This window comes from Montipora foliosa, chromosome 1 (assembly GCF_036669935.1).
Source record: "Montipora foliosa isolate CH-2021 chromosome 1, ASM3666993v2, whole genome shotgun sequence".
NCBI lineage: Eukaryota > Metazoa > Cnidaria > Anthozoa > Scleractinia > Acroporidae > Montipora > Montipora foliosa.
Window position 1 is genome coordinate 1595884 of NC_090869.1, and position 15000 is coordinate 1610883.

General features: G+C 39.1%; 1 protein-coding gene across 1 annotated transcript in view; it reads right to left on the reverse strand.

Moving 5' to 3' along the window:
• LOC138008216 (uncharacterized) overlaps positions 1-5128 on the reverse strand; it is a 6940-nt gene extending 1812 nt beyond the window's left edge. The window contains exons 1-5 of the mRNA XM_068855473.1: positions 5105-5128; positions 3729-3770; positions 1367-1849; positions 677-748; positions 1-120 (exon numbers count right to left, since the gene is read on the reverse strand). The exon at positions 1-120 is cut by the window's left edge and continues 7 nt beyond it. Coding sequence (XP_068711574.1) covers positions 1-120; positions 677-748; positions 1367-1849; positions 3729-3770; positions 5105-5128 — 741 coding nt within the window. The remainder of the gene's footprint in view (positions 121-676; positions 749-1366; positions 1850-3728; positions 3771-5104) is intronic.
• Positions 5129-15000: the final 9872 nt, after the last annotated feature.

Here is a 15000-nt window from a genome sequence, read left to right on the forward strand (position 1 = left end):
GGTCATTCTGAGGCGCTTGAATGTTTTCCTCGCTCGTGAGATGTGCCTCGGATTTTGTGACCGCTCATCTCGAACGCTTCTTTTTTTCGGCCTGGCACCAGGATCTTTGTTTCTCTTGACCTACAAAACGCAAAAACAAGATATCAAGTCATTTTACAAACGTGATAAACCCTGAAGCTGCCAAGAAAGTTAAACCCCATTTCACACTCTCAAATATTATATTTTGTTAAATTATGTTTATACATTGGCTGATGACAATTTTTGTTTTCATCACTTAAGATACCCCCCCTTGAGAGCGTTTATATTTTTCAAACACCCCCCTTTTTAAGTCTAATTTTTTTGGGGGACCCCCCAATTCCTAAACATTTCTGTCCCCCCCCCCCCCCCCCCCCCCCCCTTCCCAACAAAAAAAAAACGTTTTGTGAACGCTCCTTAATATACAGAGTACAGTTTTTTCTATTGGTTGGACACCTTCACATGGCCCGAAATCACCGCCTATTTAAAATTCCCGCTAGGTCTTGGTCCAAGACGGGTTGTGAGGTTACATCAAGAATTCATCCACTCGTTTACAATCCAAGCCAAATTCACCCACACAGCAGTCTGTTACCTGCATTTTTTTTCGTTATTTTCCCATAAAAACCTCACTTTCGATTAATAAAAAGTAGGTAAGAGACACCTTTTTACTGTCCGTGGACCTTTTCCCTCTTCTAGTGATGACTGACCATGGAGTTTTTGGACGGCGCTTAGGCTGCAATTTAAACGACAGCGATGGAATTAAAAAATAAACTATTTCTTGCTGAACTGTTTGTGTAATGAATTGCAAAGCCCCGCAAAGGATATGCAAAAAAAAAAAAGCAAAAGCGCGATACTGCTCCATAAACATTCATGTATTGTTATATTCTTACTGGAGCCCATCTCGCTCCAAGTCCTCTCAGTTAGGGGAAAGTCGGGGATTCAAATTCTCCCAGGGAATTATATGTTGCTGTTTCCATCCCCTTTTCCTTTTATTTATCTGTACATACAACAGAGTCTCCTCTTCTCATCTCCTTTTGATTTCTGTAAGGTCCAGCTATTATATTTGGATAATTAACAACACTTGTCTCGTTCTCTCTTGAAATTGCACATCCGAGGCTACTTTTGTGAAATTCACAAAAGTCTTCTCGAAGAAGGACGATAAACTGTAGGCGACATCTCACAACCGTAGGGTAAATAAAGATATGATGATAATGATGATGACGAGTGCTTCGTGCATCATAGAGGTAAAGAGACACCGAGAAACACATGAAAGCACGAGGTGTTTCGAGGTATAAACGGTGACTGGTAATTGATTGAATGAATAATTAATGACTCGATATTGATAACCTACCGGAGAGAGGAGAGCTCGCCATTTTTCCTCCAATTCTTTTATCAGCCTTTGTCGGTTGTCCTCCAAATCTTTAACCTCTCTTAACACTTCCTTTTCTTCTTCACCCATTTGAACCGTATCTTCCAAATCTTTAACTCTGTGAACCAATTCATTGTGGTCCGCGCGAAGTCCGTGGTAAGCCAAATCGTAGAATTCCCTCTTAAGGTCTTTGCTGCATTTACAAATTTCCGGGGCCATGTCCAGTGCTGCGATGTATTGATTCGTCAAATGCTCGTTGAGTGTTTTAAAGAGATCTAACTTGACTGGCGTTTTCAACTGACCTTGTTTTACCTCAGGTACCTCTAAGATTGAAGTTACGTATGTTTCACGCTGATTGCTGCATTTTTGTAATTCTGCGCTGATGCGACGTTCTCGAGCTTCTTCATCTGTTTCCTCGCAAACATCACAAGCGTTCACACAAGTGGAAAGGTTATCCTCCAGATCCTAAGAGAGAAATGGAGAAGAATGATTCAAATATTCAAATAAGAATTGGTTCAAGTGAAGCTATGATTTTCGCAGTTAACTCAATTTTAGCAATTGCGTAGAGAGCCTGATCATGAGGCCTGAAAAATTCATGACTTCAACGGGGTTTGAACTTCACTTGATTTCATATCCGCAGTTCAATAGATATGATTCGTTTCATATATCATTTCGTTCGTTAAAAATTGGTCCGTTAAGTGGATCGCTGTCTTAATGTGGAAATCTGGAAATGTACTAGTCTATTGAATTAACTGAAATCAGTTTCTTGGGTCGAGGTCATAACAAAGGGAAATGCAAGACGATTAGACGATTAGATTACCTCCATTCCTTGCTTTTTAGTCTCCGAGTGACCCACCGGAGAGAGAGAGCCTGCTGGCAGGCTACCTGCTTTTCATCATCCTACAATTCGTTATTTCTTGCCCTCAGCCTCGACACCAAAAGGTGGGAAATGCGTTTACGCTAAATTCAGCTTTAAACCATTTAAATGTAAAGCCTATGGTGCTCACATAAAAATCTTCTAATGTTAGCTTTGAATACAGCATTGACAAATGTGTTTCCAACATAAACAAAAAAGTTTTTCACGGCCATTGGAGGGATTTAACATTGCTTTGTACGAAGAACGAAACACGACAGGCTCCGCCCTACCTATCATGAAAGCATGAAAATGGTTTCATTCTAACTATTCTATTTCTTTCGAGGAGTGGCTGCATGGATATCAGTGGTTAACAGGCAACAAATAAACCAAAGTCAAACAAGTTTCTTTTGTCCTTAGGTCATGGTGTTTATAACCCACGGTTAAGAACGTTTTAATTGATCCAGACTGGTTTTCCTCGAAATTCCGAGAAACCTGTCCAGGATAAGACCGGTGATATCCTTTTCTTTAATTTCAAGCCAATTTCTCGTCTTTACAAAACCACAAACTGAGATAAGGTAAGCGTCACGCTAATCGCAGTCGCAAGTATAGCAACGACGCAGCTCAACAAGGTCGAACCGAAAGCATACTATGGCGTCTCTGGCTACCGCTATTCGGTTCGTGTACGACCTTGGAAGAAACCTTACAGCTCTCACGCGTATTGATCTTGATCTGATATCATCTATACTAATAATTTCTCAGACAATGCACTTCATAATCGATAATTACTCCAACTGAAGACGTATGTTTCTTAAGGTAACGAATGATCAGGTTTGCGTTAAATGTGAGTATTCCGATTGAAAAAAGGCAATATGATGCATATGGCATTCTACTAAGGGCATGTCGTATATCTCGATGGTCTCCCATCCAAATACCAACCCTGCCCGACAGGGGTTTTCGTCTCGAAAGCATCTTGGAAGAAGAGCACTGTATCAAGCTGTTAGTTATTCTTGACCACTGCCAGGACGAATTTAGTGACTCACAAGTCTTTCTCATGTACATTACTGCATCAGGCGCCGCAGGCCTCTGGCAGCATTTTCAAGACCTCGGTCACAGTTTTTTGCTATACGGACCGATCCTTAGGTGGTAAAGAACTTGTAATTGTTGACTCGCATCGCACTTCATAGCGAATGCACTAAGCGACTTACAAACTGATCGTTTCAAAGAAAAATATTTTGAATCCTATTTCCAGGCCTCTTGTTTTAAAAAAAATCTAATTTGAAATACTAACTTCCGTATGTAAACACGGATTCGGTATCAAAAAAATGGAAATTTAAGGTTAAGAACAAAAACTCTCAGAGTGGGCAGAGATAGGACTGAAAATCCGGACAGCGCGAAGAACCAGGCAATCAGATTTCAGGATTCGATGCCGTGCCCTTTTGGAAAAAAAACATAAAAGCTGATATTTCACGCTGACCCGCTGTTCCTTACCTTCTCCTCTAATTCCTTAATCCTGTTGTTCAGTTTGGAAACCTACGCAATACAAAGAAGACAGACACGAGTTTGACGTTCATGATTTGATCTAAAATACGTCTACATTTAAAATAGACCACGTTCATAAATGGCGACCGCTTTTTCATTCTTTTGTTTTTATGTTAACTAGACCTTCTGCCCTCATTTTGAAACAATAATTAAATGTCTTTTGAAATTTGCTCGTCGTAGAGAGGCTAGAAAGGCTTAATTAGCATTAAAACAAAAGAATAATTTATTCGGCCGCCATTATGAAAGAGGTCTATATGCTGCATTAAAAGAGCACTTTTAAGGATGTTCGAAGTTTGGTGCTGCAAATATGTCAGGACGTGAAGAAAAACGTGAGAAAGAAATTAACCTTTTGCAAAACTATATTGAATCTAACAAAATAAAGGCAAATGAGAAAACAGAGATCTTTGGCACCATCGAGGCTAGGAAAAGGGAACTGGAAAATATGGTTGAGTATTGCACCAAAGGGTCAATCTGACGAGCTACTGGATGCAGATGGTATAACGATCGGAAGGGCAAATAACACGAAGTACTTTCGTTCTTAACTTTAAAAAAAACGACATTTTAAGCAAAGCGCCATCACCCAGCGAAAAGTAGATGATGAGAATTTCGCTGCAACGGATAAAGAAATTTAAAATCAATGTGAAGCTCTTCAAAGAAACATTCATGGCTCCAAATTTGACGCTAACCAGGCTTCGAGCAACCGGCCCCAGACCGCGGTAGATTCATCGGGGGGAGAACATTGGACTTATTACCGTGATAGTGTCACAACTGCTAAAAATATTCCTGAACTTCTATTTTTCCTCGAGTTTGAGAAAGCCTTTGATACAGGAGAGTGGCCTTTCATACACAAAACTTTTTGGCCCATCCATTATCAGCTTTTACAATGAATGACATAGAGACGCGTATCTTGAACAAGGGCTGCGCCGATAACCTTTTCAAGCTAGAAATTAAAGAGCGATTAGGCAAGGTTGTCGGCAGCTGTCACCTTATTGTTTATTCTATGTGCTAAAGTCCTCGTTGCGGACGCAATAAGGGAAAACAATAACATCAAAAGTATGATAGTTGACGGGGACGTGACGTCGATATCTAATTACTGGGTTGCTACATGGCAATCCAATAAGAAAATGAGTTAAACTTGTTCGTTTTCTTTTTCTTTGTTTCCATTTCGGAAAAATGAAAAGTTGCGCGATAGGTCTTTCCTGTGATTCCCATGTTAAGTATTGTTTTTGAGCGTATAGTCTTCTGCGCGTATTTTTGGTAGGTATCAGGGGGTAATAGAAATGCAAAGATTTTATCCGGTGGACACAGTAGCATATTTAATTTACCTGCAATAGCGCCGTCGAAGTCATTGTAACGCGAATGGCGTTTTAGTGGATCTTTAAACAAACTATATCCTTACGGAGCTCAAGAATGGAACGTAAATTGGATAAACAAGACAGGCGGTGAAAAATATATATCTAGAATCTTGAAAGCGACGAGTAATGGACTTCGACAACAATTGCATCTTTCGCCGACGGATATCAAAGTGAGCTGTATTTCTAATATTTTCCTAAATGTGCTGTTATGTACAACTCTGAAACCAAATGGAAAATTCTCTGGTACCTTTTTCTGAACTGATATGGATTTTAAAAACTTAATTAGGGAATCAAACACCTTGAGTGAATTGATTATTTGAGCTCAACTCTGCACAGTCTTTAGGTAAAGATAATTGAAAACTTGACTAATTGTTGTTAGTCAAGAATTATTTGAAAGAAAGCTCGCTGTCCATTTTTTGCATCATTATTCAAGGAAAGGGTTCTTCAGTAAAGAGTTTGATCCCGAACACTGGTGGGAAATTTTATTTAGTTGCGTGTTTTTAGTAGTTTAAAAAAGAAATAGTGTTTCGTTTCCGGGATGGTAAGGGCGGGAGAAAAGGTAAAATATGTTGATTCGGCTCACTTCGAATTACTACTTACTGGTCGTATTTTACAAGCGGTTTTTCAGGTCGCTTGGTGAGTGACAACCGAAAATTCCTTTCCCAACTCACTTAAAGTTAAGCGAGTCGGCAAATCTCAATAGAACTCTCATTAAATTTCAACCACCAAACCAGGTAGCTTTAGCGAGTTGGCCATTACTTTTGGCCAATGAAGAGTCGCTTGTGATTATTCAAATTGGAAAAACAACAGGCGTGCTATTATTTATATTCAGACACTTTTCACGATATTTCTAATTTTGTAGTTCCTTCGGTCTCACGTTTCTCGTTGCATGTTGTAGTCAAATAAATTAGTTGTTTTCCTTTAACAGTAATATAATTATACCTAGCCCTGACAGCACGACTCACTCCTTTTATCATCTGGAAGGCAATAGATCATCTCTCACGAATCCAAATTTAAGGAATCATTGACATCTCGGAGATTAAAGTAAGTTCAGAAATTTCAAGTTTTGTGTAGAATAATATTTTTATTTCATCGTTTGGTTAAAGTGCCTTTTATTTGTTCTTCATTGGATTTTCCTTTATCGCGTGATTAGCCTTAGATCACTGTTTGGAGCGTTATTTTGGTAGTTTTGTGTTGATTGTATGTTCAAGCTACAATGCTGAAGGAAATTGGGGAAACACCCTTTACTTATCTCTCCATATGAAAACAAATTTCTTTCAATGACATAAATCTGCCATTTACCAACCCCCCTTTCCCCCCCCCCCCCCCACCAAGACAATTTCGTTTGATACCCCGGTATTTGCGCTTCTCATAAACAACATTGCTTTGGGTGAGGAAGGGGAAGGGGGCTCTTTTAGGGGCTTTTATTGTAGTTCTTGTCTAACGGACTAAACGTGAGGAATGTCTCAACTACTTTTGTCCAAGAGTGTAGTCCGAACCACAAAAACCACAAAAGAAGACGGAAGAATACACAAGAACACTCAGCCACACGGCTTAAGGAATTCACGTTCATAAATTCTAAATCCTGTTCCAAATCGAAGAGTTCAAGTTTCTTATTACTACAGTAAGTTTCAGGAAGTTCCAAAATAAACTGTGCGTAGTGAAATATCAGCATCTGTCCTATACTTGGCTTACTACTATAATAGTACCTCGTCGCCTACAAACACATCCATATGCTATACAGTGATTTCCATACTTTCCACGATAAAATTAGGCCAGACAAATTTCAGTTGAGAATCAATAAATCACAGGCCCGGTTCAGATGCCGCTCCACTCATGTGCCGAACCTAACTGAGGAAGTAAGTACAGCAAAAGAGCGGTGTCTGAATCAGTTTTGTAAGGCAGTTTCAATTTGGTGCGGAAAAAACGTTAAGCTAGACAGGGTCTGTCGCATTATTCGACCTTGGAGCGGCAGGAGATTCATACGGCGTTCTTCTCATGTGCCGGACCAAATGCATATATTATGATAATCTACAAAGTACCTCCGAGAACTTGTTGCGCATGCTCGTAAGTTTTGCGAGGAAGAGAAATGGCGGCAAAAGACCTAGAAGAGTGTAAACTGTGCAAAAGATTGACTAAATATTGCTGATTTTTTTTTTTTAATTTTTACTTTTTGAATTTTGGTTTTGGAAAATTTAAAAAACTCAACTAGTGAGCAGCACTCTCCGAACTGTCTCTGTAAAACTTATTTATTCTCCGACGCGTTTCGTGTAGCTAACGTAGACTTCTTCAGGGACATTTGTAATAATACATCAAACGCCTGTATTTAAGCCATGTCTTATGGCAAAAATGACGGCCACAAACACTAAGGTTTGACCGGATTTTTGAAAGAGAACATGCGCAGCTGTGAAATATTAGGGCAAGGCGTGAGAAACGTTGTTTTGGGGACACGGACTTAGTTAAAACCGTGCCATCAGATTTACTATCAGATATGGCTTAAATACAGGCGTTTAATGTGTTATTGTAAAACTCCCTGAAGATGTCAACGTCAGCTAGACAAAATAAAACGCGTAGGAGAATAAGCAAGTTTTACAAATACAGCTCGCAGAGTGCTGCTCACTGGTTTAGTTTTTAAAATTCTCTAATCAGAACTATTCTCTCCTTCTCAGACTCCATCTTGAAAGTTGAATTATGTAGCGAAAATATGGTATCGGACCCAGGCCTTTAACTTTCTCCCTAGTGAAATAAAGATTAGGCTCGACACACAGTGCGCCATCTGAATCAGATGTCGCGCCAATGTCGCTCCAAAGTCGGACTTAACTCAATTAGGTTCGGCACATTAGTGGAGCGGCGTCAGAGCCGGGCCACACAGTCCTTCCAAAAAAAAATTTTGTTTTGACCCGAAAGTCTCGTTTTTGCCCCTTCTGAAACTAATACCGCTGATACGTGGGCTCAGGAGTGGAATCAGCTGACAGCTATTACAAACTCTAGCTTGATTGGCCACTACACCACACTGTGTAAATAGTCTATCCTGATGTCAAAGTAGATACATTTTGTTTCTGAGGAAACAAAGCAAAACAAAACTAAGTAGAGTTTCGCTTCCGGACTTGATGAGAAATATGCCGCATTCGAGCTCGATCCCCTGGCCTGCCTCTTCCATTGTAGGAGTTACCAAGAGCGGTTCCTATTGGATTTTCTAGGCTTTTTTCTTTGTTATTTTCGGATTCGCCCAGCCAGCATTACTCCCAGGAAAATCCATTTCTTATATATAGATTTATTCAACTTCTTTTTCTTTACTTGATTTCTTTTTGTATGTGGCGTTTTCCTAATGTTCCTTACACTTTTTTGATTCCTATATTGGGAGGAATGGCGATGGCATTGCCAAGCAGAGCTTTCTAATATTAAACGGGTGTTGAATCACAATGGCTAAATGAACATACTCGTTCGATTGATAAGGCCGATTGAACACACTGGTTCGATTCACAAAATGTTTTGGAACGACTGAACAAACTGGTTCGCAAGAAACAGGTCGATTGGACACTGATTGGAGTATTCGTTCTATGCAGTAGTGTTCACAGTGGAGCACACAACTGAGAACGAAGCAAAATCTAGAAATTACGTAGAAAATGTTCCTGGCCTTTAAGCTTGCCGTTCTCAAAGAAACATCATCTGTCCACTTTAACAAATCCTATCAAATATGAAGCTAGTGTGTCAATCATCGGGGGCGGAAAAGATTCCAAACTAAATAAAGAATACGGAATAAAGCTTCAACTTTCCAGAAAAGGATAATGAAGGCCGTGATGGCGCTGTGACATCGTTTGCGCTCCTGAGGCGAGAGAGCCCGAGTTAAAGTCGTGGGTCAGGAAAGTCTTTTCAGCTACAAATTCACTCGCGGGATACGGGAATTAAAAAAAACATTGCACTTTGTGACTACGAAGACTACTACCAACGAAAACAAGAAGCAAAAAAATTAAAAAGTAAAGGGCCCGAATTGTTACCGTGGCTGCCTACGGCATTCCAAGGAAAAAACTATGGATATGAAATGTTTATTAGTCTCAATTAAGAAGAGGCATAAGTTATTTAAATCTCATTTCCTCAGTAAAGATCCTGATAAGATAAAACAACAAAAAATTTATAACAATAAACTTAACAAGCTAGCTCAAAGAACAAGCAAAAAAGAATTTATCACAGCTCCATTTAACTTAAATAAATACAACATAAAAGCCACCTGGGGACTAATAGGAACATTAATCAATAGTAAAAACAATTCAAGTGCTTCTATAAATCAATTATTTTATAACAGCAGGATCCACATAGATAAAAGACTGAGACGCATGAGAGCATATTAATTCTCATTTCATTAATGTGTGCCCAAGCCTGGTGACACAAACAAGTGACTATAGTAACCTTAATCCAACTCAATATATCGAAAGATCGTTTAGTAATAGTTTCATGTTTCGTGCTATAAACATTCGAGAAGTAAAAGATCTGATACAAAACTTGAAAATCAACAAAGCCTCAATTGGCATCCCTAACAAATGTATAAAAGTCGCCTGTTCTCGGTGTGTGTTAGAAGTAAGTAACTAAGCGAAGCATAGTAAAAGTGGTTTTTAAAAAAGTTCGGTGGCAGAACTTTGACAAACCCCGAAAAGTGATCGGGTATCCTGGAATCTAGCCGAACTGCCGAAAGATGCTTTGCGCGTGAGTGGACTGCCCTGCAGGGTCAGTCAATATTCATGATATTTGCAAAGTACAAAGAATAGGCTGCATGAGTGCTAGTCTTTCTCAATTTGTAGAAAATATACCTAGTGCTAACATGCACTCACTGGCATTCCTTTTTACGGCTCAATCAGTTGTATAATGTAAGAAGCAATTATTGCGTTCGACGAAGGAAAACGCGTCCCAATTTTCAGGGTCTGGAATGGGGTTCATTTCCCTACATTCACGCATCACGTAGCTGGATAGAGAATTGTTCAAGTCTTTATCTGATTATAAGGCTTTCTTTGAGATGACTTTACTTCTTCACATGACTACAGGAAAGAGATGGTCTTATTTGACCCCGCGATGGGAGGAAGTAAATAGTATGGTGATCAAATTGACGATTCTTTGCTCCTTGATTAACTGCGATTAAGTATAAGGGCGATGATGTTCATTGCTATTACATTGTATGTCTACAATTCTTCACTTTCACATTTTTTAACTTCAAAACTTCCGCGGTTCTTGATTTCTCTATTATGTTAAAAACCTGTCATGAAGTTGGTTTAGACGATACAATATTTCAAATAAACTTACGAAGTTCTATATGCCCCCCTCTTTCGATAGGCACATTAAACTTTTCCTTGTGGATGGGTTGTCCCTTCAAATTAAACGAAACGAGTACTCTGACGCTCGCCATTGCAACAATTCGCTTGTGAAAACGTCCAGGTGACCCGGACGTGAACTTGTGTTACAAATTTGATAGGCAGCTCTTCTTTCATTTTCCAACTAACCAACCTATTGGCAGTGACCTGGACAGATGATTACAACATGTCGTCTCTCAACGTGTCTCTCAGTTCGTGTCAACTACAAATCACAGAGGTCACGTACGGGACATGAAAATGGTGGATTAGGTTTCATAACAATGACAGAGTAACTACTTTTAACCATCTTGACAGACAAATTACATGTGATTGTGTAGGGTTGTCTGATGTTCACGGCATTATAACGCCAGAAATCTCGATTCACGCGCTACATCTTTAAAGGGTCACGCGTCACAGTTATTATATCCTACAATACTCTATTTACCCACGCTACATCTAGGAGGGATAAAAGCTCGTCAAAACATGGGCGTCAAAATAAAATATACAAAAGTTAAAAATTACTATAACAAAGCATCTGTTAATGTATAAACTATGTACAAATAAAGTTAAAATCTATAACTACTGGATTTAAAAGACAAGCTTAGGTAGAAGGCGTTTAACCATGAGATTATCCTTGGCACTTTTAACATAAGGGGTAAAGAATTCCAAAGCTTGGCAGCCAGAAACGGAAATGATCTATGGCGCCATTCTGAGTAAAAATTTGGTAGCATGTGCCAGACCCTCTTAAATTGTAATTACAGATTTTAAATTTTAAAATTTCTTGTATGTAGGCACCTCATCACCTTTTCATTTTTAGCCACATTCCACAAGCCTCACATACTGTAGTACTTTCAAAAGACGACATAAATGCATCGTCTTTATGGCATTCCGGCTGGTCTACTAATGTTCTCCCAACGAACGCACTTCATAATCGATGATAACTCCACGATTTATGTCTCCTAAAGTGACTAATCGTCAGGTTTGCGTTAAATGTGAGTATTCCAATATGGCATTCTACGAAAGGCATGTCGCATATCTCGGGGGTCTCCCCATCCGACAGGGATTTTCGTCGAGAAAGCATCTTGGAAGACGAGCACTGTATCAAGCTGTTAGTTCTTCACCACTGCCAAGCTGAATTTGGTGACTAACAAGTCTTTCCCGTGTACATTACTACACTTTATTCACACTTTCAATGAACTCTATCCGGCGCTATCTTTACGTAACGCCAAATAGAAGCTAATATTATTCTCTGACTCACTGTTTCTTACCTCCTCCTCTAATTCCTTAATTCTGTTGCTCATTTTGGAGACCTACGCAATACAAAGAGAAGATAGACATAAGTTTGATGTTCATGATTCGATATTAATTACGTCTACCTTTAAAATATGCTACATGAAGGACGTTTGAAGTTCGGTGGCAGAATTTTGACAAACCCCGAAAAGTTAACGAGTAGTCTAGAATCTAGCCGAACTGCCGAAAATGCCTCGCGCTCGAGTGAGGCTGCCCTACTGGGTCAGAGTTACTCCAAGATTTATGCCTCGTAAAGTGACGAATGGTCAGGTGTTAAATATGAGTATTTTGATTGAAACAAAAGGCAATATTATGCCTATGGCATTCTACGAAAGGCATGTCGTATATCTCGATGGTCTCCCATCCAAATATCATCAACCCCGCCAGACAAGGATTTACTGGCTTCAGTGAACTATCTTCGAGAAAGAATCTGGGAAGACGAGCACTGAATCAAGCTGTTAGTTAGTATTGACCACTATCGAGCTGAATTTGGTGATTCACAAGTCTTTTTCATGTACATTACTGAACTTTTTTCACACGAAAAGTTATAAAACTAATAACCGTACTGAATCACAGTAATTCGCGCTTTTATATACTGTGAAAAAGAAGTTGAAGGGAACTTGGAAATGATCAACATCTGGGTTTAATATTTTATTAGTAACCACATGTCTTTTCAAGAGGCTAATGACGTTGTATTTTCCCCCAGAAACGATGTGTAGTTATTTTTACCACGTGCCTACGTATGATTGGCCGTATTTATACTAGAGGACGTCTAAGACGTCTAAGGCATCTTATACGTCTTAGACGACTAGTATAAATACAGGAAATAAGGTGGACGCATTAAACGTCAGACGAGTTAAACGTCTCAAGTTAAGTGCGTCTAAACGACGCACTTACTGTGACAGACGTCTAAGCCGTCTAGTATAGAGACGAGACGTACGAAACTGAGACGCACTTAGCAATGAAGGGCACATAGTGTCTTTGGTGATTAAATCCCAGGATCTTTTGACCAAAATCATGAATTTGATTTCTAGCCGTCGAAGTTAAGTGCGTCCCGTATTTATATAAGTCGCACTTATGGCCAGACGTTTAATTCGTCTGGACGTCTTAGACGTTCTCTAGTATAAATACGGCCATTCAGAGTCTAGCCAAGGGCAAAGTATTTCCATCCTGCATGTCACGTGAATTCTAGTACTCGGCGCTTACTGAAACCATCTTAAGAACTAACATATTCGTATCCTCAAAGTTCATTTCTTAATCTCCTTACCCTTCTTCTTTGCTTCCAAAACGACTGTCGAACGCACTTCAATAATCCGAGATTATACTACTAGTATATTCAGTTAACGAGTCAACTGTAAATATACGCAAATCTCTTTATTTTTGTTTCCATAAGCAACTTCCTATTCCAAGTTTTGAGACCATTGTAGTGTACTAATTTAGCTTTTAAGGATCCCAGAAAGAATCAAATTATCCATTATACATACCTTCTACATGTTGTTTATTAATATCCAAAACTAGTCAGAGTAACAGACATTTCTCTCAAACCATGGAATCGAACTGATGACCCTTAACTGTGTACACTTAAAATATTTTGGAGGTAATGTTGTGGCAGATTCGTTTAATTTAGTCTAGACCAGCCTACTTAAAAATCCTGTCCTTAAACAGTGAGTAACTTGCCTATGGGTCCTTATAAAGTCGCCTCGCCTCTGTTCAGTTGTAAAGCACGCAGGATGCGGATAGAGCAAGAAAGAAGTGTAGGGAAAACACAGGACGTAGTCGAGTGTTTCCCCTAGCTCTTGAGTGCTCTATCCGCTTCCTAAGTTGTTTACAACAGAACAGATTACAGTCGAGGCTTCCATATTTGTTTTCTAATGAAGAATTTCTAAATTTCCTCAGGCATTCGGAAAAATTTTTTGGAAAACTTTGAGAGGCGTCAGCCCCGTACATCTGTACTCTCATAAAGCACGCTTAAAAAAACAATCACAATTCTTGTTAGAATGGTTCGAAGCCTTTTATTGGTTAAACGCGACCAAAGCTGTCAAAATGTTAAACCATCAAAGTTCAAAGTTTATAAACCATCAAAAGCAAGTTCAAAGCAAGCCTTCATGTGACCACATTTCTCAGTTGTCTTTTGATATCGTATCTTAGAAAAATAATTCCACCTTTATCGTTCATACCTCATTTCCTTGTGCTGAAGGGGGTTCATGTAAAATCATCCCTCGCACACTAAACAAGATCGGTGTTCGAATGACTCCGATCGTCAACCTTTTTTAAGGGGCTATGTCACGCAAAATGATGTAATTTCACGACACACAAGATGCCCAAAAAGTAGAGTGAAACATTGTAATAACCACTTAAAACTGTTGAACTACATAAAAGAAATACAGCAAAAGGAAAGAAAAACATGGATGAACACAAATGGACAAGATTGAAACGGATTGCATTTGGGTAATCCCCGACGTTTTTGAAGTTTATGGCAAATCGCTTGGATAAAGGCCTTTTTTGCTCAGAATCATCTTGTTTGTGATGTAACGACAATTTTCTCAATAAAGGAATTCCACATTACCATTTTCGAGTTTTAAATTCGTGATTAACTAAAGATTTCCGTTAAACACCCTAAAAAAACGTGACACAGCCCCTTTTATAAAGTCACGCGAGTGAATTGTGAGGGTCTCCCAGGGGTTTTTGGGGAAGAAGAGAACACGGGAAATTCGGCAATGGGAACACGAGAACAAAGCAAAAAAATCGTAGGGAACAAGGGAACATCAAATAGGTTAGGGAACAGGGGAACAAACACAAAAAATTACAAGGCGCTACGTTTTTTACATAAACGGTTGGGGGTCATAGAAGATTTTTGTTCAGTTTGGTTAATTAGGACGTATATGCAAAGAATAAGAGTTGAAAGGGTAACAAGGGAACAAGGTGAAATTTTGGACGGGAACAAGGGAACAGAGTTAAAATTTTGAAGCACATTTGTCGGTTGTCTTTTCATGTCGTAAAATAATTCCATCTTACATTAAAATCGAGGAACCCTTTTTCCATATTAAGACTCATGGTCTTATTTTAAGGTTACCTTGACACTTCTTATCTTTTTTATTATAATAAAATTAATTTAGCTTAATTAAAACTGAACAACTTGATGTGCATAAATTTTCAATCCAATCAGACCTTTATTCGTTTTGGCGTCAACTGTTGCTATAGCAACAGTGACACAATGTTGTCGCCTCTGTTAAGTAA